This window comes from Furipterus horrens, unplaced genomic scaffold (genome assembly GCF_987537825.1).
Source record: "Furipterus horrens unplaced genomic scaffold, mFurHor1.1.pri manual_scaffold_7, whole genome shotgun sequence".
Lineage (NCBI taxonomy): Eukaryota > Metazoa > Chordata > Mammalia > Chiroptera > Furipteridae > Furipterus > Furipterus horrens.
The window spans coordinates 139,279,962-139,302,824 of record NW_028327177.1 but is presented as its reverse complement, the minus strand read 5'-3'; the positions used below and the strand labels follow the sequence as shown (position 1 = coordinate 139,302,824).

Here is a 22,863-nt window from a genome sequence, read left to right as displayed (position 1 = left end):
CCAGGCAGGCAGGGGGCAAGCGTCATGCCAGGTAAAATAAACGTAGTTCTGTGCACATCTATGTGCATTCTGCTCTCCCAGTTATTTCTCACCCTCACGCTCCTCCAACGCCTTCTTCATCCTTCCTCTTTGCTGGTCTTCCTGTTTTTCCTATAGATCAGCAAGCAGTGAGAGAGAACGTTCACAGCCTCTCCTACTCCTCTGCCTGACTGCCCGTGTCAGTGTCCGGAGACTCTGCCCCTCCTGTGAACACCCCAGTTTCTGATGAAGGCCACCTCTCCTCTGTTCTGTGCTCGATCTCATCTCTTCTTGCCTGCTTAGGCTTATTGCCCTGGCTGTCCTCGCCTTTCCTGCCTCTCACCAGTTTTTTGCCACTAACATACAAACATTTGTTATTTTTCCCATCTTACAAACAAACAAACAAAAGCCCTTCCAGCTCCACCTTCCTACTCCCACTCCACTTTTCAGCTGCCCTAACAGGAGCACCCGTTATTCCTCAACCACTGTTCCTGTTTGCAGTTTCTGGAAGGTTGGAGAAATAGCTGCGTCGTGCTTCTCTGAAATCCCTGTGGTTTTTATTGTTACCTTCAGAACCAGTCACAGCCACGGGCCAAAAGTTCAGCTTGCCAACAGATGAGGCATCTGTGTTGGAGAAGCCAGAGCAAAGGAAACCACTCAGCAGTCAGCCTTCTGAGCCTCCTTCAGAGACCTCAGGTGAGTTAGGAAAGTGAAGCGGACTCTCTGCAACCATTGAGACTGGGAGTGGTTGGGGGTGGCGGTGGGAGCCGTTGCCCCTGCTCGTATGGTGACGATCAGCAGGCCCATTTATGAGGTCGGTTCTCTTTCTTAGACAGGTTTTGTCTTGTTTAGGCAGAAAGTCAGCTTGTTACGTACTTTTAAGTGATTACTACGTCAGCTCAGGGCACCTAAGTTTTGACCCAGGCCCGTTGCTCACTCTTCTGTCCTGTGTGGTCTTGAGCAGGTTATTTAACTTTCCTCAGTTTACTCAGGGGAACATAGCAGTGTTCTGTGAACCCGCTGGTGTCAGCGTGTGTCGCAGCCCAGCAGCGTCGGCACTTCCTGGGCGCGTGTCCGGAAGGCGTGATCTTGGGCACCCCCTCCGACCTTCTGAATCACAGTGTGCATTTTCACTGGTACTCCCGATGGGTCTCACGTACATGGAACTTGGAGTGGCACCGATCTCTGATGCTTTCTAAGCTAAAGCTCAGTTATTCAGTGAGCTTCCAGATTACACGTTTTTTATTGTCAGCCAGAAACACGTGCATGTGACTCTGAGCTTGACTCTACTTTTTCGTGACTGATTAGCATGTGAACTGGAAGGCAGGGACCATGACTTATTCTAGTTACAGTCTCCAGTGCTTTGCACACTGTCTCGCACCAAGAAGTAGTAGAATAAACATTTGGGTTTTTAAAAAAATGTTGTTTTAGTGACTTAGCATATCAGTAAAGATCTATCAAGTCCTTATTGTATACAAAATGCACCATGCTAAGGCACATAGATATTTAACCTGGGTCCTTGCCTTGTATTATCATATTATAGCCTGGATGGCAAGAGAAGTTCCCAGGCATGAACTCTGAAACCAAAGATCTATATAATTGAATTAAGTAGTATAAGAGATGGCACCAAATAGCTGTTGATTAATTGCCAGATTAAATGTTATAAATGCTAAGGAGTGCAAAAGCCTAGCGATTTTTTGAGAGAAGCAGTAATTGACCTGAGGTATTACATGAAGGGTAGGATTTGGAGGACTTCGGATGGGCAAAGATAGAACAAAAGGTACTGTTTAAGTATTTTAATATTCCCTCAAATAATTCCACTGGGTCAGACTTGGTAAGAGCTGTCCTAGACCTGCTTTTACTGGCCTCTTTCCAGGACCCCGGAGCCGCCCAGCACTGACTGGGAGGCAGGAGGTTGGACCAGCCGACTTCCTGAAACTTTTCCAAGGGTGTTGATCCCAATTGTTTTAATTCATTATCCTACTTGGCATTATATGTATTTCTCTGTCTTTGGGGAAGTACATTTAGGAACAGAACATTGAAATCTAATACATATGTCTTTTAAAGGAGGAAGCTCTGGTTCTGGAATGATGAGAATTTTTCTCTGACCAAAAGACTAATTCAGTAGCTTTTTTATTTTCCTTTTCTCCTCCTCCTCCCTCCTTTTTTTTTTTTTTTTTTTTTTGGTAGCATAAGTCTGGCCTTCTGGTCTGTTATAGGGGTTAGAAAATCTAAATTTATTTTCTTCAGTTTTAAATATTTTGTAAATATGTTTGAAAAAAATATTTACTTGAAATCATTATCTAATCCTACTTAAGGGTAAGAAATGTTTCAGAAAAAAACTTTGTAAATGAGTTAGTATGTTGGATTGGTGCAAATTGACTACTTAAATGAGTCACTAAGTGGACTTTTTAAAAAGAAACAATAACAAGGAGTTTTCTTTTTGGAATCTCGGCCACCTTCGTGTATTGCAGGTTCCCCTTCCACACAAGCCAAACAAGTGTGCAGACCCAGTGACCGCAGGGCCGCCCGGCCCAGGCCTGCCAGGGTCCCTCCTGAGCTGCTGGGAGGCTCTCCACGGAAGACTCTCGATCCTGGGCTGGGCCTCTGCTCTTTGTCTGAATTGGGCTGGGTCTCTGGTTCATCTTCCTGTGGTGAGCCTGGGAATCAAAGGAAACCTTTCCATGTTGACTTCCTTGAACCCCAGAGGGATCTTGGCAGGGAGGCCTGGGATGTAGAAAGCACGGCCATGATGAAGAAAAAGAAGAAGAAACCAAAGCAAAAGCGATATTCTCAACCCCGTGCTGGGGGACCTTGGGATGAGGATAATGCAAAGGAGCCTAAAGGTCATCCCTTTGCAGCCAACCCACAGAAATCAGGTGTTCTCCCCAGCCAGTCTGCCACTGTGGGCACGGAATATGGACCAGCATCCCGAGAAAACCTGAGAAAGGAAAGTGAAATTGACTCCAGAATAGCCAAACTGGCAGCTGAGAACTTTGTCTCAGGAAGCCTCAGTGTTCCTTTGCGTCCTTTGGAAGAACCCCCAAAAGCTGCAGTAAATTCTCAGCCCAAGCTGAGTGTAGAGGCAGAGGTCAAAGGTAACAAGTCAGGACCACAGAGCCAAGATGGGACATCTCTGCAGCAAGGTGAATGCAAAGCCCAGACTGCTCCCCATCTGGAGACTCCTGGGAATGAAGGCCAGGGAGGCGGCTCCATGAAACTGAAAGGGCCCCTGACAGAAGTTTGTGCACACAAAGCAGAAATTCCTTTGGAGGTCAGACCCCAAGAGGGTTGCTTTCCTGTCTTGGACCAAGGGACTATGGGGGTAGTTTCTAAACCCACAGCAGCAAAAGAACTGCCTAATTTGATACCCACTTTGACAGCAAGTAATCCATTAGAAGGTAGTCTGAAAGGGGGGCGTGATGAAAGGAAAATGACTGAGCTGCAGATGGACAGACAGAAAGAGTTCTCTGTAGGAGCTGAAGATGTTAAAGAGCGTAACAAGGAAGCTTTTCCCAGGCAAGGACAAGAGACGAGCATTTTAGCTCCTGAGCAGCCACAGGACAGGATTCAGGCTCCTGAGCCAGGGAATGAACCATTTAAGAGAATGGCAGGTGATGGCAAAAGCAGGAAGGGAAGGGGCAGTTCTGGGAAAGTGAGAACTAGTTCCGGGAAGGTGAGAGCAAGAGCTGAGCTTCCAGTCCATCCAGACAGCCAGGAGGATGGCAGAGCCGTCCTTGTGCCAAGTGAGCTGGCCCCTAAAACCGAAAGCATGACCGCTGGGGGTGAGAGCGAGGACCTGGGGCTGGGTTCTTCCAAGCAGCCAGGGAACACGGCTGAGCTCTCGGAGGCAGTGGTCGTGGGGGGGCCTAAGGAGACAGCCGGCCCTAGCGTGGCAAGCCCCCTGCAGGCCCTGATTCCTTTGGGAACTGGGTCAGGCGTGGCTCAGACTTCCGGTGCTACGGCAGAAAGAGGAGCCATGGCCATAGACCTGGGTGTCAGTAACCAGAGCGGGGAAGGAAAGTGTCCTTGGGCAGACCATGAGGCAGCTCCCTGGATTTCTGAAAAGCCTAAAAAAAGAAGCAGTGAAGGCAAAAACAAAAAGTTTAAAAATAACTGTTCTACACAGCCTGCTAGTGCGGAGAGCAAAGAAGAGATCCTCAGCTCACCTTCGGCAGGGAAGGGTGGGGGCGCTGGGGGCACTTCCCATCCAAACGGGGGCTCAGGGCTCACTTTCCCTGTAGATCGCGAGCCTTTGCCCTCACAGGCATCGAATACGCCCACAGCGGAGGTCACTGCTCGAAAGGACGGAAATGTTGAGGTTAATTCTTTTGAGCTTGGGGCTGTTGGTGGGAACAAGACAGACACAGTCAAGGATTCTGCTGTCAGTCAAGCAGCTGCCAAGGTGACAGATGTGAGCTGCCAAGACCAAACTCAGGGGGCAGGATTTGTTCCTTCAGCAGCGTCTGAAGAGCATAAGATAGATGCAGCCAAGGGGCCCACTGCAGTGGCTGACAAACCAAATAAAAGGAGTAATGATGGAAAAAGTAAGAAGGTTAAGAAGAGTTTCCCTGAGAAACACATTTTGGAGAATAAGACAGATGCAACAAAAAGACATGTTCCCTTGGAAACCACAGGGGACCACAGAATTGAAGGAGTGGGCTATGTGGATGAAAATAGAAACGTTACATTTACCTGCCCCAGAACACCCCCAGAGGTGGTGAATAAGTCAGCCCCTCTAAAGGCTCTGGATTCAGCAGCCTGTGAAAAACTGCCCACTCCTACTCCTCAATTGATAAAGGAAGGGGATTCCTTTCCAGACACCTTGGCAGAAAGTAGGCAAGAGACAGCTCCAGCCCAGATTTCCAAATTATCAGTGGTGGATAATTGCAGCAAACATGGAGTCCCAGATCAAGAAGGATCCAAGGCTCCCTCTGCTATTATGCCCTTTCCAAGCCCAGGAGGAGGTGTCCTGAATATTACAGCAGCCATAGAAGCAGTGAAGAGTCCTGGAGAAAACCGTCTTAAGAATAAAGGTGAGGTTGCTGATCCCATGAAAAATAAAGCAGGGGTAGACAGAGGGCCTATGGCAGGCAAATCTGAGTCAGTGCCCAGTGGTTCAGGAGAGAAAACCACAGAACTAGCAAAGGAGCACCCTCTTGGAGCGCCGGTAGAAGACCAGAGCCTACCAGGTGAGCTCAGAGGCCTGGAAGTGTGTGCAGATAGGAGTAATTTCCCAGCATGTCCAGTGAACAAAAAGAAAGAGTCTGAGGCAGGTTCTGCTTCAGCTCCTATTCCTGACGTACTGGGAGACAAATCACAAAAGCCCCGTTTCTGTGAGGACCAAAAGGCTGACGGTAGAGAGTCTAGGGGCCCAGCTAGTTTGAATAAGGAGGTGGATATGACTCTTTTGCCTCCAAAAAGTGGAAAGGATGAATGGGAAGGAATCAGCCTGGCTTCTAACATCGCAGAAGTAGATGTTTCCCTGCCAACGCCAGAAGTGCGGTCAGCAGTCTCAGATGGCCACGCTGGAGCTGCCCCTTCGAGGGTGCTGGATACGTTAGTGGTGACTGCTTCCAAGGGTCTTCAGCTCCTAGAACCCAACAATCGGATCTTGGAGGCACCTGAGAAAATGACAGAAAAACCTGAATCAAAGGCCCTGGGAGAAGGGAGGAAGGAAGAAAAAAGGCTGGCAGAGCCGATGAAAGGCTACATGAGACCCACCAAGTCCCGAGGACTTCCTCCGCCTTTGCCAAAGCCTACAGTTCCGGAAGGCCAGCGAGCCAAGCCCGCGAAGCCCAGCGGTATGAGCCTGCCTTGGGGCAGGGTGTGTGCTTGTGGGTTTTGAGTCCGCATTGGGGAGGCAAAGAGCTTGTGCTTTGTTTCCATCCAGACTCTAATCATCTTTGTTAATCAGTGATTTGTGGGCATGAAAAACGTGTAACTGCTAATTACGTGTCTTCTGCAGCGAGGCATGTCCTGTGTCCAGCTTGAGGAGGCTGGCGACTTGGCTGCATGCCTTTTGACCCAGCAGGGAACCCTGAGTTTTAGGGGAAGTTGAATCTCAAACAGTGAGTTGTTTAGCAGAAGGCCTATCACCAGCCACTATCCTTAATTTTTTTAAAAGGTGTGCCTTATATGTATAAAGTTTACAGCCACATTTTAATCCTCATTTTGTATAAGGAGGAGCAAGCATTCTCATCCAGCGGTGTGGGAGGGATTTTATTTGTTAGTATATACAGGGGGAAGAAGTAGGTTTATAGTTGCAGGCATGCAAAACAGTTTACTCTTGTATTACTATTAGTTATTGTGTTATTGTATAATTATTGTATCGGGCGGCGCAGACTTCATTTGTGTTTTGAGTAGTGGCACGTGGTGTCCCAGCGACGGCAGCCACATCATCACCAGGTGGCTGCTCACAGCCCTTGGCCCGCAGCGGCCTGTGGCCCCCACGAGACCGCCTCGTCCACGGGCACGTCTGCAGAACCTGCCCATGTGGGGTTCCTCATAATTTTGCCATTTTGGGCTCTAGTCAGTCAAGTACTTGGAAGGAGATTAAGAAAGATTATTCCTTAAAGATTTAGAAATGTTGACTTCTTTTTTTTTTCCTTGAAAAAAATGATCATTTCCCTGAATCTAACCTTTAAAAAATGGTTCCTGGCCTTCGAGGTTTTTCATAGCCTACAAATAATACTATTTCTTAATCTCTGTTTCTCAACTTGCATGATACATCTACTAACTCCAGAAATTAAAAACAAAATGAAACAAAGCAAAACAAAAAAAGGCCTTGGTAGCCAGTTAGGCCTTTGGAGAGGCCTGGGCATGGGATGGTGTTCTGCATGATATGGACTTGTTGTTTTGGGTGAGGCTTGTGCTGTGCATGAATTTGTACCCAGTAAAGAACACATGCTGTGTGAACAGAGAATGCTGAAGGTTGTCATTTGCATAAGATATTCTCATCTTTTCTGTTTTTGTCTTCCTTCTATTAGCTACCTTGTTGCCAAGGCAGAAAATGAAGTTGAATGTAGGGAGCTTTCCAGCTTCTGTTAAGATTACCAGTGTTCTGCCCAGTTCTTTACCTTTAGTTTATAGATGGCTTCTTTCGTTTCAGCAGTGATACGAGGGTAACATGTAAATTTTCTGAAATCTAACCATCTCTTTTTGCTCAGCATCTTCCAAGAAATGTATAAAGAGGATTTGTTCCGATTTTTGAGGAAACAAGGCAGGTACTGTTTTCTTCTCCAGAGGCAACCAGTGTTCACAGTGTCTTACACACCCTTCCAGACAATTAATGCATAAGCAGTGACGTATATATTTCCTGATTTTATATAAATGAGACCTATCACACATACTGCTGTGTGCTTTGCTTTGTAAATTTACTTTAGAGAGCTTTTCAAATCAGTACAAATAAAGGGGCCTCAGTCTTTTTAATAGCTGTATAGTATTTCATTGCAAGGATAAATCCTAATGTCTTTTACCTCTTCTTTATTGATGGTCATATAGGTGTTTTCCAATTTTTCTCATTTAGAAACAAGGTGCGTAAACTATACTTGTATATACAGAATGCCATTCTTGTGCGAGTATAATAAAAAAGGGCTCTGAAGGAAACTTTCGTGTTTGAGGAATATGTATTTATAATTTTGATAGGTGTTGCCGAATTCTTCCCCATAGGGCCACAGAGCTATTCCACACCCTCAGCATAGACCAGTCAGTCCCTCTTCCTCTGCTCTTTCTCCACCAGGGTGACTTCTATTTACTTTTGTGTGCTGATGTAATAGGTGAAAAATTATTTCTTGGCATAGATTTTGTGTTTTATTTAATGGCTTCCTTGTATATTATCAAATTTATTAAAGCCATCCTTACTGTTTATGAAAATGTTTTTAATTTTCACATTTTGAATCTTTGATCAATCCAGAATCTGCTTCTCTGCATGCGTGTTTTGTTTACAAGATGGGAGGTAGGATTGCGGGGTCATCCCACTGTCATTTGTATAATCTGTCCCTCAGAAATGCCACCTTGTCACGCTCTGAATCCTGTATATATTTGGTCTGGTTTTAGACTTTCTTTTCTCTTTCTTCAGTCTTTCCATCGAGGCTTCAATAGCACAATATGGCTTAATAATATATTTTAATATCTACTAGGTGTAACCCCACGTCTCACCCTATTACTCTTATTCAGAGTTTTCCTGACTTCTTGCTCATTTATTATTACATGTAAGTTGAGAATTGGCACTTACAATTTTGAGGGGTCAAAATCCAGTCAATTAAATGTGTAGATAAGAACCCTAAGGAGAGTTGATGTCTCCTGTGTTGAGTTTTCTTTCCACCAACATAATAAGATGCCATGTTCGATAAATCACATGTTCAAGTTTGTGTCCTAGTCCCTCACTGGTATTTCGATGTTTTCTTCAGACAGATCTCGTATATTTCTAGGAAGGCTTATTCCAAGATGTCCAGGGGGCAGGGGAATGTGTGGAACAGAGCTTCAGGCGAGCCTGCGGCTCTGGGGCAGAGCACTGCAGGGCTGCAATGTGTCTGGATTTGTGGAAGGGGACTGAGCAGAGTGAGCCCTCGTGCCCGACCACCGTGTGGGCTCTGATGTTCTGACCCAGCCTTACTAAATTTTGTCTCTGTTCCTCACCTCAATCGTTCGTCTTGATTGCTCTGCCCCCAGGTGGCCAGTGATCCTCACACAGAATGTTTTCATCTGTCCTGTAGTCTGATGGTGTTACTCATGGTTTTCAGTGTTTAGGTGGAAAGATTTTAGTGGTGTTAATAAAAATATAATAGCAACGACCACCAATTACTTGAAGATTATATGCCTAAGTGTCTATAGCTAAATAGGTAAGTAGATAGTCACACACACACAGACACACACACACACACACACACACACACACACACACTACAATATTACGAAGGATTCTCTCCACTTAGAGGTGAGAAAATAGAGGCTCTCCATGTTAGCGCAGATGGTAGAGCAGCAGAGACAAAGTTAAACCCCGTTTTCCTCATTCTTGCCTTAGAGGAACCTTTCAGAACTTTTAGGTTCTTAGAAAAAGATAAAAGTTGGCAATTACTAATTTTATGTTATTTTTAAGTATACTTTATTAATTAGGGTGTTAAAGTTGTCCCAGTTTTCCCCCTTTCCCGTCCTCTGCCCGGTACCCCCTTCCCTCCAGCAGTCCCCTCATCTTAGTTCATGTCCGTGGGTCGTGCACGTAAGTTCCTTGGCTTCACCCTTTCCTATATTATTCTTAACGTCCCCCTGTCTATTTGGTACCAACCAATTAAGCTTCTTGATCCCTGCACCTTTTCCCCATTTCTCCCCCTCCCTCTCCCAGCTGATAACCCTACAAATGATCCCCATACCTGTGATTCTGTTCCTGTTCTGGTTGTTTACTTAGTTGGATTTTGTTTTTATTTTTTAGATTCTGTTGTTGATAGTTGTGAATTTGTTGCCCTTTTAATGTTCATAATGTTCATAGTTTTGATCTTCTTTTTCTTAAATAAGTTCCTTTAACATCTCATTTAATAATGGCTTGGTGATAATGAACTCTTTTAGCTTTACCTTCATCTGCCCTTCCATTCTAAATGATAGCTTTGCTGGATAGAGTAATCCTGGTTGTAGGTTGCTTTTCATCACTTTGAATACTGCTTGCCAGTCTCTTCTTGCCTGCAAAGTTTCTTTTGAGAAATCAGCTGTCTCATGGAAATGCCTTTGTAGGTAACTCTCTTCTTTCCTCTTGCTGCTTTTAAGATTCTCTCTTAATGATATTGTGTCTTGGTGGGGTCCTCTTTGGATCCAAATTGTTTGGGACTCTGTGCTTCCTGGACTTGTATGTCTGTTTCCTTTGCCAAATTAGGGAAGTTTTCTTTCATTATTTTTTCAAATAAGTTTTCAATCTTTTGCTCTTCCTCTTCTTCTGGCACCCCTGTGATTCAGATATTGGTATGTTTATAGTTGTCCCAGAGGTTCCTAAGCCTCTCCTCGTTTTTCTACATTCGTGTTTCTTTCTGTTCTGGTTAAATGTTTATTTCTTCCTTTTGTTCTAAATTGTTTATTTGACTCCTGGCTTCCTTCCCTTCAGTGTTGGTTCCTTGTATACTTTTCTTTATTTCACTTTGTGTAACCTTCATTTCTTCCTTTATTTTTTTGCCATACTCTATGAGTTCTCTGAGCATCCTGATAACCAAGGGTTTTGAACTCTGCATCTGATAGGTTTTCTATCTCTGTTTTGCTTATTTCTTTTTCTGGGGTTCTGTTCTGTTCTTTCATTTGAGCCATATTTCTTTGTCTCCTCAATTTGGCAGCCTCCCTGTGTTTGTTTCTGTGTATTAGGTAGAGCTGCTTTGACTCCCTGTCTTAGTAGCGTGGCTTTCGTAGCAAAGGCACCTGTAAATTTTGTGGGGTGGAGCTGTAGGTAACTGCTGGGGGGGCCACCCGCTTCACTGCTTTGTGGCTGTATTTGTGATTGAGGCTCAGAGAGGACAATGCCACTGCCTGGCTTCCGGCAATTTGCCTGGCACTTAACCCATTTCAAGTCACTTCATCTACTTCCTGTATGCGATCGGCCCCCTTCCAGTTGCTTCCCTGGGGTTTCCGTACATTCTAAGACCAAACGGGCCCTTTAAGTGGCAAAAATCTGGCAGTTTCTTCTGCCGCCCCAACCCTCACTGGTTTTTACAGCCAGAGGTAATGGGGGTTTATCTTCCTAGGATATCCCTCCTGATTTTTATCCACCACACGTGAACGTGGGACCATCCATTCTGCTGCGGCCACTGCTGCCACTTACCTGAGCCACACTGCCTCTTTGTCCCGTCTCTGTGACTCCACCCCTTACCTGTCTGGCTGAAGGTGGCTTCTTTCAATCCTTGGTTGTTGGATTTCCACGTAGCTCGATTTTCTGACAGTTCCGGTTGTTACTTGTTTTCGAGATCTGGTTGTAATTCTTTCTATGGTTGTGCGAGGAGGCAAATCCTGTCTGCCTGTGCCTTTTTATCTTGACTGAAAGTCCTCCAGTAACTTTATTTTTTTATTTTAATATCTAAGCACTAACTAACTACAGCACTTTTCTGGTTGGAGAAATAGAGACACGTCATGAGAACATAAATTGTGAGTCAGAAGCTATTTTGGGATTAGGATCTAGGTCTTTTGACTCTAACATCTTATTCTTCGGGCAGAGACTGATTTATTCATGTGTTCTTCTTAATACCCAGCACAGAGCGTTATATTTATATGATGCCTAATGGCATTTTCTGAATTATAAATGAATTACCCTTTGCTAGTCCTACCCTCTTTGGAAGCAGGGAAAATGAAAACTGCTAACGGCTCCTCCATCTTAATGGTCCCTGCCTCTCATTTGTTCACGCCATGCCCAAGTCTGGGGGGTTCTAACAGACGGTCTCTTCACTTATTATGCATTAATGTTCCAAGCAGGGAATATTGAGGCACCTTGGAAAATCTGAGCTCAGCTCATCAGAAAAGGGCTTCTCGTGGGACTGTGTTTTTTGTGAAGTTTGAAGGGGTGATCGTAACGAACTCTAGTGTATACGGCTGCTCCCTTGGCGGCAAAGGACGGCTGTGAGTGACAGTGCACTTGTCACGTTCTGCTCTGATGGGGACAGTTATGGATCCCTGTGGCTAGGCCCTTCCCTCTGCCTGGTCTCCTTTTTTTCTGGCTTCATTTCTTTTTGGTTAGCTTGCTTAAGTGCATCAGCTGTCTTCCATCAGCTGGGAATGGCAGTTTATAGTGGGATATTCTCTTGGTGTGAAACTTGAAGTAATTTATAAAGCCCAAACCCTAACAGTTTCAAGGTCCTTGTACATAAATAAAATATGTGCAGCAGATGAAAAAAAAAAAAGATTAGTAATTTTAGAACTTGCTACACTTTTACAACTGGAGGAGTGCCCGTTCGGTAATGTCTTTTCTTGACAGTAGTGCCATTTGTGAGGTTCCTTTCCTTGTCGCTTCCTTCCCACTTGCTCTCATTCTCTGGCTTTCTCTGTCTTACTGGCTGTGTGGATGTTAATGAAATTTATTGAGAGTTCTGTATATCATACAGCTGAAAAGAAACTTTCTAACTGCCCAGCACTGTCTTAAATTCTTTTCACCCTCAAACAATCCTGTGCTCCTGTTCACCTTATTTCAATAAGAGCATCTAAATATTCTTTGAAACTAGTCTGGCAAATATTGGTTAGTCTGCCTTAAGAAGAGGTTCTTCCCTCACATTCCTGCCCCCCTCACTTTTACCCTCTGGCTGACAGGAACCTTGGAGGATTCATAAAACCAATGACAAACAGCTTCTGATCTGGGGTACTGGAAAGATATTTCTATTTCCTTCCTTAGAAGGCGAGCAGGAGGCCCTGTTTCCTAGGGTAAGGTGCGCTGGCTGCCGCTGAGGTGGAGGTCTGTGATGGGTGTGTGTTTGGTTTCCTTGGTAGAGGGGGATTTCCGTAAGTCACTTGCTTTCGATTTGTGACGTGGGCTGGGCCACTGGGGCGGCCTCCACTTTTGTGGGTCCCAGAGCATGAATTACCTTGACCAAGGATCACATAGATCAGATTACTAGCTTCAATTTTTTCATTGTGTCTGTGTCCTAACTTTTTTAAAGTTAATCAGGGAGAGTCATGATTCTCTTCAGTCTAGTGCACTAAGAAATGTTTCTAAAACTTAGTTAGAACATGGTTTTGAAGTGTTTTACATGTATGCTTGACTATGTAAACACAAACACCATTTTCTTCCAGGTGAGTAACTAGGAAGCAACTTCACAACCTTCAGCTTTTATTAGCACAGAGTGTCATCAATCATTGTTATCAGTAGAATTATTGACTTTGATCGTATGATAGTTTATTAGACATTTTTTCCTGGAGACAATAATAAGGAACATTTGATCAATCTGGAATGTAGCTTTGTTGCCTTGGTAACTGATAAGAAAGAATGCAAGGCACCCACTTGTGGAACACATCAGCACCAAGGCCTGAGCAAGTTGAAGGCTAGCTCAGAGCACAAGGCAAAACCAGAAACATCTGCCCGTACATCTGTTGGAATCTGCCCTGCAGGGAGGCTTGGCGTGTCCTATGCGGTCTGAAAAAAGAGCCTTAGAAACTGCCTTCGGACCAGATGCATGGGAATCCAGGCACTTTCCTCAGGCTCGGGCAGAATACACTCAAACCTCCTTAGCCCAAGGGACGTTTCAGTTCAGCACCGCCTAGGTGAGTGTAGTGATGGGGGAGATCAGGCGCGAGCACCCGGAGTCAGCGCAGAAGGGGTGCATCCGTCCTGCCACGCGTAGAACCTTTCCGAGAGCCTCTGTGCTGGACCCGGGTGGCAGAGATGGACTGGCCTTACTCCTGCCGTTTAGAAGCTTCCGGGAAAGGCACAGAAGTGAGATGATGGAGTTGCTTCTGAGTCCCGAGAAAGGGGTAGAGCAAGTGTGGTGCTGCTAGAGCGTGAAGGAATCACCTTGCGGGTGGGGCTGGTAAACGATGAAAACCGCCAGGGTGGACAGCGCCTCGGAAAAACAGGGTTTCCCGAGCCAAACGCCAGCCAGCCAAGGACCAGGTCCTGTGGCGCGGGGCCTGAGCCCCAGCGGCGGGGCTACGGGCACAGGCAACGTGTCCGCAGCCCTGGGGGACAGTCGCTTGCATATGTTGTGTTTGGAGGAGAAGGTTGTTAAGTTGTTTTGAAAAAACTTACATTGGCCACAGATAAGGGGGCAGAAGAAGGTGAAGCAGGGCTGGTCTGTGGCCGAGAACAGTCTCTGAGGAAGAAGTATTTACTGCTTTGGATTGGTTGCAGGCAGCGGCCCTGATCGTTACTGCATATGCGGGGCGCGGCGGCATCAGACTAATAAACCCCCCGGGCGGTTGTTCAGACCTCCGACCCGGGTGGGGTGTGAACAACAGTGTGTTAGGTGGTCCATAGCTGCTAACTGGTTAACTGCTCCGTGTGGCATTGACTTTAGAACATCTCAGGATTGTTCTCATCAGGCCGAGGAGGCTTCACAGAAGAGGTGGCCCTAAAGTGAACTGTGAATGGGTAGGCGGAAAACTCGGAGGCGAGGAATTCCGGGGGCAGCTGAGGCCAGAATTCAAGGCTTCCGGTTCAGAAAGACGTTTGTGTTTAGGTGGACGTGCGCAGCCTTGTGAGACTTACGTAAGTCCCTCGTCCACCACCCTGACGAATGCGGCAGTGGCTGGGAGCCTTGGGCTCCTGGCTGCAGCGTCTCCTGCGTGTGGACGTGCCTTCGCGGGTGGGGTTGTGTCCGGCGCTCTGACCACCGCCAGAGCCATCAGCTTTCACTGCTTATCCTGTCCTGGGGTGCCCTCGTGTTCGCCATGCGGCAGCTCTCGCCTCATTCGGAGAGAAACAGATCCACTCATCACCCCCCCCCCTTTTTTTTTTATAATAGAAAGTTTACGGAGAGAGTCATGGAGGGAGAAGTGAGCTGTAGAAGGAACAGGCTCAGGAAACAAGTTACCGAGGCAAAGGAAGGGGCCTTGGCGCTTAGGAGAGGGAGGCGGGGAAAATGCGCCTGGGGAAGGGGGTGAGGGCAGGTGTGTGCTCCACAGGGAGAGCCCCGACCCCGCCATCCTTGTTCCCTGAGGTTTCTTCCCCAGTGGGTGTTGCAAAAGTGGTAGTCTAATGAAACTTTAATAAGTCACGCTGTCCCCTCCCCTCTGGACAAGCCTCTGGATCTGAACTGTGTCTCTCTTTTTAAAAGAAATATTATTGAATTTGTTGGGGTGACATTGGTTAATAAAATATAGGTTTCAGAGGCACGGTTATATAGTACGTCATCTGTATGTTGTCTTTTTTTTTTTGAGAGAGGGAGGGAGAGAAGGAAAGAGAATTTTTTTTAAAGTATATTTTATTGGTTATGTTGTTACAGTAGTCCCAATTTTTTTTCCATTTGCTCCCCTCTGCTCAGTACCCCCTTCCCTCCAGCAATCCCACCCCCCTTAGTTCACACCCATGGGTCCTACATATAAGTTCTTTGGCTTCACCCTTTCCTATATTATTTTTAACTTCCCCCTGTCTATTTTGTACCATCCAATTATGTTTATTAGTCCCTGCACCATTTCCCCATTTCTCCCCCTTCCCCCTCCTAGCTGATAACCCTCCAAATGATCCCCGTACCTATGATTCTGTTCCTATTCTGGTTTGCTTAGTTGGATTTTGTTTTTATTTTTTAGATTCCGTTGTTGATAGTTGTGAGTTTGTTGTCATTTTAGTGTTCATAGTTTTGATCTTCTTTTTATTTAAATAAGTCCCTTTGACATTTCATATAATGGCTTGGTGATGGTGAGCTCCTTTCGCTTTACCTTGTCTGGGAAGCATTTCATCTGCCCTTCCATTCCAAAATGATAGCTGTGCTGGATAGAGGAATCTCGGCTGTAGGTCCTCGCTTTTCATCACATTGAATACTTCTTGCCAGTCCCTTTTTGCCTGTAAAGTTTCTTTTGAGAAATCAGCTGACAGTCTTATAGACACCCATTTGTAGGTAACTCTCTGCTTTCTCTTGATGCTCTTAAGATTCTGAGAGAGAATTCTTAGTTTAGTTTTGTTTTTTTTAATTGATTTTAGAGAGGGAGAGAGAAACATCAATTTGTTGTTCCACTTACTTATGCATTCATTGGTTGATTATTATATGTGCCCTGATTGGGGATTGAACCTGTAACCCTGGTATATCGGGTGGATACTCTAACCAACTGGGCCACCTGGCCAGGGCCATCATCTGCATATTGTGCGTTCACCACCCCATGGATCTACACTTTCCTTGAGTGAAACAGGAGGACCTGCTTACTCAGAAGCTACCTGAAGGGAGCTCACAGGCCGAGGCACTCCAGAAAGACATTAGCACACATGTAAATTCTTTAGAGGATGGAACCCAGTGGTAGAAAATTACTGAGGAATAAGTCACTCTCACCTTCTTCATTCTTTGCATAATTAAAACAAGTTATAAGGTAAACACTAAATGCTTTACTTCTTTTTCTCCGTTATTTCAAACTTGCTTTTGCCCCCCCCCAAACACACATACATCTCTACACACATATGCACACTATGTATTAATTTGAGAGTTTTGAATTGATCACAAAAAGATAAATTACACAATGGCAAATTAAAACTTGAGATACTTTTCTTTACTGAGCAAAAAACTAAACATTAAAAAGGAGAGGCATCGAGTAAGATTAATTTTTGCTCAGGGGTGTGGGAAGCCTGACATCTTCTCTGCGGCTTTTCCACGGACTCAGCATTTGGGCTCGGACAAAGCCATTGTGTTCTGTTCTCTCCGGGTCCCGTGTGCTCTTCTGGGAAGGGGAGGGTTACGTTGGAGCAGTGCCCGCGCGCTGGGCGTACAGCGCAGCACGTACTTTGGGTCCTCGCGGTGGTGGTTCCGTGGGGTGACCTTTGATCTAAAAGATGTGGAGAACGGGGTGTCATTTTCTTTAGGCAGTTCCTCGGATTTTGACACCTGCCTTCTCTCTCGTCTGTTAATCCGTGTTGGGTTTGGGGGTGTGCGGTGTTTCTGGGCGCCTTCTTTGTCAGAGTTCCGATGCCCTGGCTCTCCAGTCCAGGGACTCGTGCTTTGTGATTGCACACCGCATTCGCTGTTGGGAGACGGAAAGCCTCCTTCGTACATAAGTACATTTTTTAGGGTGTTAAAAAAAATTTTTTTTAACCTAGCAGCAGTGGGTCCATTCTGTGTGTTAACTACCTTGTGAAATGCTTTTTATGTATATGAAACCTCATACCTACACAAGGGGTGGATTCTGCGGGCGTCCTCATGCCATGTCATGTTTTCCTGTTGTACTCAGGCCCCAGGGCGGCACCAGGCTTCTGTGCCTGCCTGAGCATCTAGCCGGCATGGTGTCGGGGGCGCCCGCCTCTCGTCTGGGCTTGCACTTCTTGGCCACTGACTCCCCAGATTGCTGCTTCAGACCCTCCAGCTCTTGCGCCCGGTAACTTTGAAGTCTCTGCTGCGCGCAGTCACCAGGCTGACCGCATCTCCGGTCCACACTGTGGGCTCTGGTCCCGAATTCGTGCTCCTTTGTGACTAGCCAGCTTCTCTCTCCTGGTTCCTGCTCCTGGTCTTAGGGCTGACTCACATTCTACAGCTCGCTTTTTGTGGCGAGGGTCCTTCAGGCAGGATATGTGCGACCGCAGCGTGGGGACTTGCAATTCTAGTGACTAACTTGGTGTTTTCTTTATTTTTGGTGCTGGTGGGGAGGGCTCGGGAGGCCGCCTTGTCCTCCGCCTGGGCTTTTCTGTGCCCCCTCAGAATATGGCAGCCAACTCAGACGGCCGTTTTCTTCAGACGGGCTGCTACCTCCCTCAGTCACACCTCTGCGACAGGCAGCCCCCGTGCGTGGGGCAGGGTGGGGCTTACTGGATGTACCCGCCTCCGGAGCCCCAGGTTGAGGTCGCCCTGTGCACTGGGTATTGCAGCAGACCTGGGATCCCTTGAAAGTGTGCGTCAGCCTTTTTATTGAGGTGTGACAGTGTTAAAAATGTTGAACTGGAAGGCACCTTAAAGAGTCCCCTCGTTTTATGGGTGAAGAGACCGAGACTGGGAGCAGGTACACAAATTGCTCAGAATCAGAACTGTTAAGTGGCACAGAGATTTTAAAGCCTGGTCTTCTGACTCCAGCCAAATCACTTTTTCCCCACAGACCAAAGATAGACGGGGTCGGTAAATTGAGGGTGTGGTGGTGGTGGTGGGGGTGTGTGTGTGTGTGTGTGTTCTGTGGGGCGTGACTGGTTGAGTGGGGGGCACTGTTGAAGCATACCTGATTTCTAAGGTATTTTCTAAACCTCTGCCTCTGAAATGGTGATGGGAAAACATACAATAAAGATTAAATTAAAAAAAAAACAACTTTGCCTCTGGCATGTTTGGACTGCATTGCAACAACCCCCTCCTCACCAGCCTGTCATAACTTCTGTCATATATTGTACATGATTATATTACTCGATTATCAAATACATGCTCGCAAAGGCAAGAAAGCCCAAAGCGGCTTTGACTGGATTTCACCCATAAGCCTTTCTGTACCCAGCGCTGTCCTCTCGTTTTCCCTGTTCCTAATTAGAATCCTTAGCCCGCTGGTACTGCCTTCGTTTCTTATGCATCCTCACTCCCTAGGCCTTAGTGAGACCTTTGTCGTAGAGTAAGGTGACCTTGGTTCCTTACCAGTGACCCCTTATTGTCCTTTGATGTGTATTGCTACTAAACTACTTAAGGTCAAGAGGAAGGAGAGGCATATGTGAGGCTCAGATTAAATGAAAATTCACATTTTTAGCACTGCAGCACTGCGACTCATGCCACAGACACAGCCCTGTGTTAGGCACTGACGTGGGTGTGCAGCGCATGCAGGGCTGTGTCCTGCGTGCTGGTTGGGGACTTGAGTAAACTTGGAAGTGGTTTGAATAGTAGAGAAAATCAGAACCTGGGAGCAGAGGCTCTGGTTAAGGGAACTTATAGACCAAAGATGGGATCATTTTAACTTGGCCTTGTTTTTCTGAAAGCATTATTTAAAAACTGTAACCACATCATTGCAGTTGACTGCAAATGGCTTTTTTAAAAAAAACCAAGTTAATATTTCTTTATCTTATATATTCTTTTTGGAGGGGGTTAGTTTCTTTATTTTGTTTTTAAAATTATGTTGTTTATGCTATTATAGCTACCCAGTTTTCTCCCCTTTGCCTCCCTCTACCCAGGATGCCCCACTCCTTCAGGCAGTTCCCACACCATTATCCATGTCCATGGGTCATGCATAACTGTTCTTTGGCTACTCTGTTCCCTGTGCTGTACTTTACATCCCATGACTGTTCTGTAACTACCAATTTGTATTTCTTAATCCCTTCACCTTCTTAGCCCATCCCCCCAACCTCCCTCCCATTTGGCAACCATCAAAATGTTCTCTGTATCTGTGATTCTGTTTGTGTTCTTGTTTATTTTGTGTTTTAGATTCAGTTGTTGATAGATACTGCCATTTTATTGTTCATACTTTTTATCTTCTTCTTAAAGAAGACCCTTTAACATTTTAAATAATACTGGTTTGGGGGTGATGATTCCTTTACCTTTTTCTTGCCTGGGAAGCTCTTTGTCTGATGGGAGGTCCCTTATAGGTAACTAATTGCTTTTCTCTTGCTGCTTTTAAGGTTCTCTCTTTGCCTTTAGCCTTTGGCATTTTAATTATGATGTGTCTTGGTGTGGGTCATCTTATATATTCTTGATAGAATATGTCACAATTTCTGTTTTAGTACAAGATAGTGACTTGCAGGCAGGGCAACAAAGATCAGCTTTGTTCAAGGGAGATTATGGTCTGTCCTTTAAGTAGAACTTTTTTTTCCCCCCGAGAATTTTCTTTAGCGGATCCTCAGTCCTGAATGTACAGTTTATCAGCTCAAAGGCCAGGTCAGCAAAGGATCATGATGAATTAAAGAGGGGCAGTGGGCAGGTAAAACCCCAGGCCGCAGACTGCCAGAGTCCCTACGTTCCCAAGGTCAGAGGAACATGAACTGCCCCAGTGTGTTCACATGGCAACTAAGTGCTCAGTAGGCTGGAAAGAGCCCGGCTGGTGCAGAAGGCAGAGACCCAGCTTGTCCAAGGAACCAAGGGGGAGCAGGGCCAGGAGTAAAAATGCGAGGGCTGTGTTGTCACATGAGTGTCTTATAACTGGATACCCGTCCCCAAAGCCCTGAAATTGCTGCAGTCTTTAAATGGATCCTTTATTAAACTTCCCCAAACAGAGCTGCAGGTGAAGCTCTCCCTGGGCTTTGGGGACTCCATTCAAGTCAGTTTTTAAGTGAATTTGGTGAGTTGCTATGACAGCAAACCTACTCTTCCTCTGAGAAATGAATGCCTCCAATTTTCATATTACATTAGGGGTATTTTTAAGTGAAATTTTGAGCACTCTTCTGGAATCACTGTTTTTTATGGGTTATGGCTGGTGAATGGCAAATGAGTCTTGCTTATTTTTAAAACACTTCTTTGAGTGGGTTAATGTGGAAGTGTGTGTCAGATAAGTGAATGTGTGGGTATACATGGATCTATATCAGGGAAAGCCAGAATAATTACTATTCTCAGCACCCACACTGGCACCACACCATGCTTTAAATCGCTGGTCTAAACTGAGTGCTAGTTTACATGAAATCACATCCTCAGTTTCACAGTGGCATTTGAATGTGCAGAAAGAAAGTGGCAGATTTCTTCCTTTGTCTTTTTCTTTCATTCATTCTTTCCTCCTTTCTTTCACACTAGTAAACAGATTTAGCACCCAGCTGCTTGAGCTGAGAAGAGCGTTAGGGGAAAGGTGGGTTTTGTCATGAATACTGGGGACTTGGTGTGATGTCACTGCTGGCTCTGTGCGATCGTAGGTGGTGTGAGAGCTCCAGTAGCGGAGGGGGGCGAGCAGGGGAAGAGCCGATGTCGCTCTCAGACAGGCAGCCAGGCTCCAGCGCGGCCGCGTACAGCCAGCTCTGTCGGAGCAAGCCTGCGGAGTGCCGAATGGACTCCCTGAAAGAAATCAGCCCAGCTGGGTTTGAGTGGCAGAGGACAGAGGGCAAACTGAATGAAATCGGGCTCAATGTCAGCGTGGACGGGCAGCTGAAAGATGGGCTTGTGAAAAATGCCAGCTTCCTGGAGCCAAATAAGCTCTGCTTCTTTGAGGGAAAGCCAGACAAAGAGCTCGGCATTGATGTGCAGGACAGGGACTACCAAGCAGGCTCGGGTCACCTTGAGAGCAGGTATGTGATTTCAGACTCCTGCCATTCCTCGGAGGGGAACTTGGTACACCAGAAGACAGCCAGGTTCCAGCTGGGACCCGCAGAGGGGCCAGACAACAACAAAGCCTCTACAGTTCAGGGGATGGTGGCAGGGAAGAATGGGCCAGAGACCAAGCGCCAAGCAGATCTGGATCTCCCCGGGGCTGCTGACCTCCCTGCTAAGGAGCAGGAAACCAGTGTTTGGAATCCCAACTTCCACCCAGCGGCTCCAGGCTGTCAGGACCCCAGGGCAGCAGCTCCAGGAGAGGAGAACAGCATCACTCATGGCTGTCGGGTGACGGGGGTGCAGAGGGGTAACTCGGGGCAGCCTGGATGGGGGTCCTCACTGCCTGAGCATTCCCCCACAGCCGCCCCACCAATCACCATGGTGGAGGTCACCCAGGAATGCCTGAATGCTGGCTCTCACGTCAGAGACCATGAGAAGGAGTTAGAGAAATGGAGCTCTCCTGAGGAGGGGGCTTTGTTTGAGCAAGCCCCCCAGCAGAAAAAGGCAATGCGCCGGGCCCTGTCTGAGTGCTCCCACCTCTCAGTGCCCCCGGCTGTCAACCTTGCAGATAAGTATCCCGAACTCCCTGCCCGAGAAGAGCTTTCTCCTGGCCTGCTGCCTCTCCCCAGGAGCCCAGTGCCGATTCCGACACCCAGGAAGCAGGGGGCCCCTGCTGTAAGGCGCTCCGTGACGGTGGCCGAAGAGCAGACAGCTGGCTACACACTGGACCCCGGGGAACTGCCCATCCTGTCCACCGAAGAGCTCCCTCCTTCTGTCTGCGAGGAGCCAGTGGCCAAGAAGAGAGAGAAGCCGACCTACTCGAACAGTAGCTGCAGCAGCAGCTCTGGGAAGAAGGGACTGGGAGCTGCGGGGCTGGATGTCCAGTGTAAGCTGGAGCAGATTCCTGAAGTGAGCAGCAGCAAGGACAAAGGACGCGAAGATGGCCGTGGAACCAGCACGGTTTCATGCTCCCAGGTCTGCCAGGGAGGTGAGAACCAGCCGGGACAGGCAGCTCTGGCAAGGAAGAAAGAAATCGAGGTCACCACAACCCAGAGCTCCCCATCGTTGCTGTGTGAAGAGACCCCACGTGATGGTATGTTTCTAAATTTTGCCTCCATGGGGAACAGGCAGGCAGCAAGGAAGGAACCACAGTGAAGATTACCAGCAGGAGCACTAGGCAGCCTGTTACTGCCGCATTATGTGACTGACTGGGAAAAGCTTAATTTCGGGGCATTGGAAGGTTGCTGGGGCGGAGGCAAGAAAGTGAACAAATTGGTTGTGGCTGGGTCAACCAGAGTGTCTGCTGGCAGGACAGCGTGAACTGGGGATGTGCGCTGACTGGGTGGGAGGTGAATGGGGTTGGGGGCGGTGGGCATAAGAATAGAGCCCCTTCCAATGACCTGATGTCACCCTGCCCGCCCCACCCCCGTCCTCCCGCCCCTCAGCTCCCTGTTGGTTTGGATCAGATGGTTCCTGAGCCCTATAGCACCCAGTCGCAGCTGATTGATTTCCTCGCTGAGAAGCTGTCACTGTGGCGATTCACAGTGGGTTTATCAGCACTGACCTCCTCTCATTAAATAGCACAGTCTGGGTGTAAGCTCTGTTTCCCGTTTTGCTTTTGAGAACATTTTACTTTTGTTCAAGCTGAAAAAGAGCCCTTTAAAGCTGGTTATTTAATATTCTTTTCTTGTTCCTCATGTTTGACCCAATCTTCTAGTTTTCTCTTTTGGTGTGCAGATTGGGAGAATTTGTGGGGAGGAGGGGAAAGGAGAGAGAAGAGAGACTTGCACTTAATAACCGAAGTGTTGCGGAATGGGTGGCTGCCTTCTGTGCCTTCCTTCACGGCCCTTTCTTCTCCTCCCCTCCCCCACACCGCCATGGGTCTCATTGTTGGTGGTCTCAAAGAGCGTGTTTCCCTCTGAGTTCAGTTTGAGCTCGAAGGGCCATCATTCCCAAGCTTGTTAATGGGGATTTAAAACATGGGTTTTATTTGTAAAAATAGCCTCTTTCCCTAGGAACTGTTTCCTCTAATATTTATCTCTCAGTACATTTTTTATTAAAATTTTTACTC

The 22,863-nt window shown here is 46.8% G+C and overlaps 1 protein-coding gene across 1 annotated transcript in view; it reads left to right on the top strand.

The window, feature by feature from the left end:
* MAP4 (microtubule associated protein 4) overlaps nt 1-22,863 on the top strand; it is a 129,900-nt gene that overhangs the window by 84,751 nt on the left and 22,286 nt on the right. Inside the window, exon 8 of the mRNA XM_090284657.1 lies at nt 592-714. Within this exon, the coding sequence (XP_090140783.1) occupies nt 592-714 (123 nt within the window). The remainder of the gene's footprint in view (nt 1-591; nt 715-22,863) is intronic.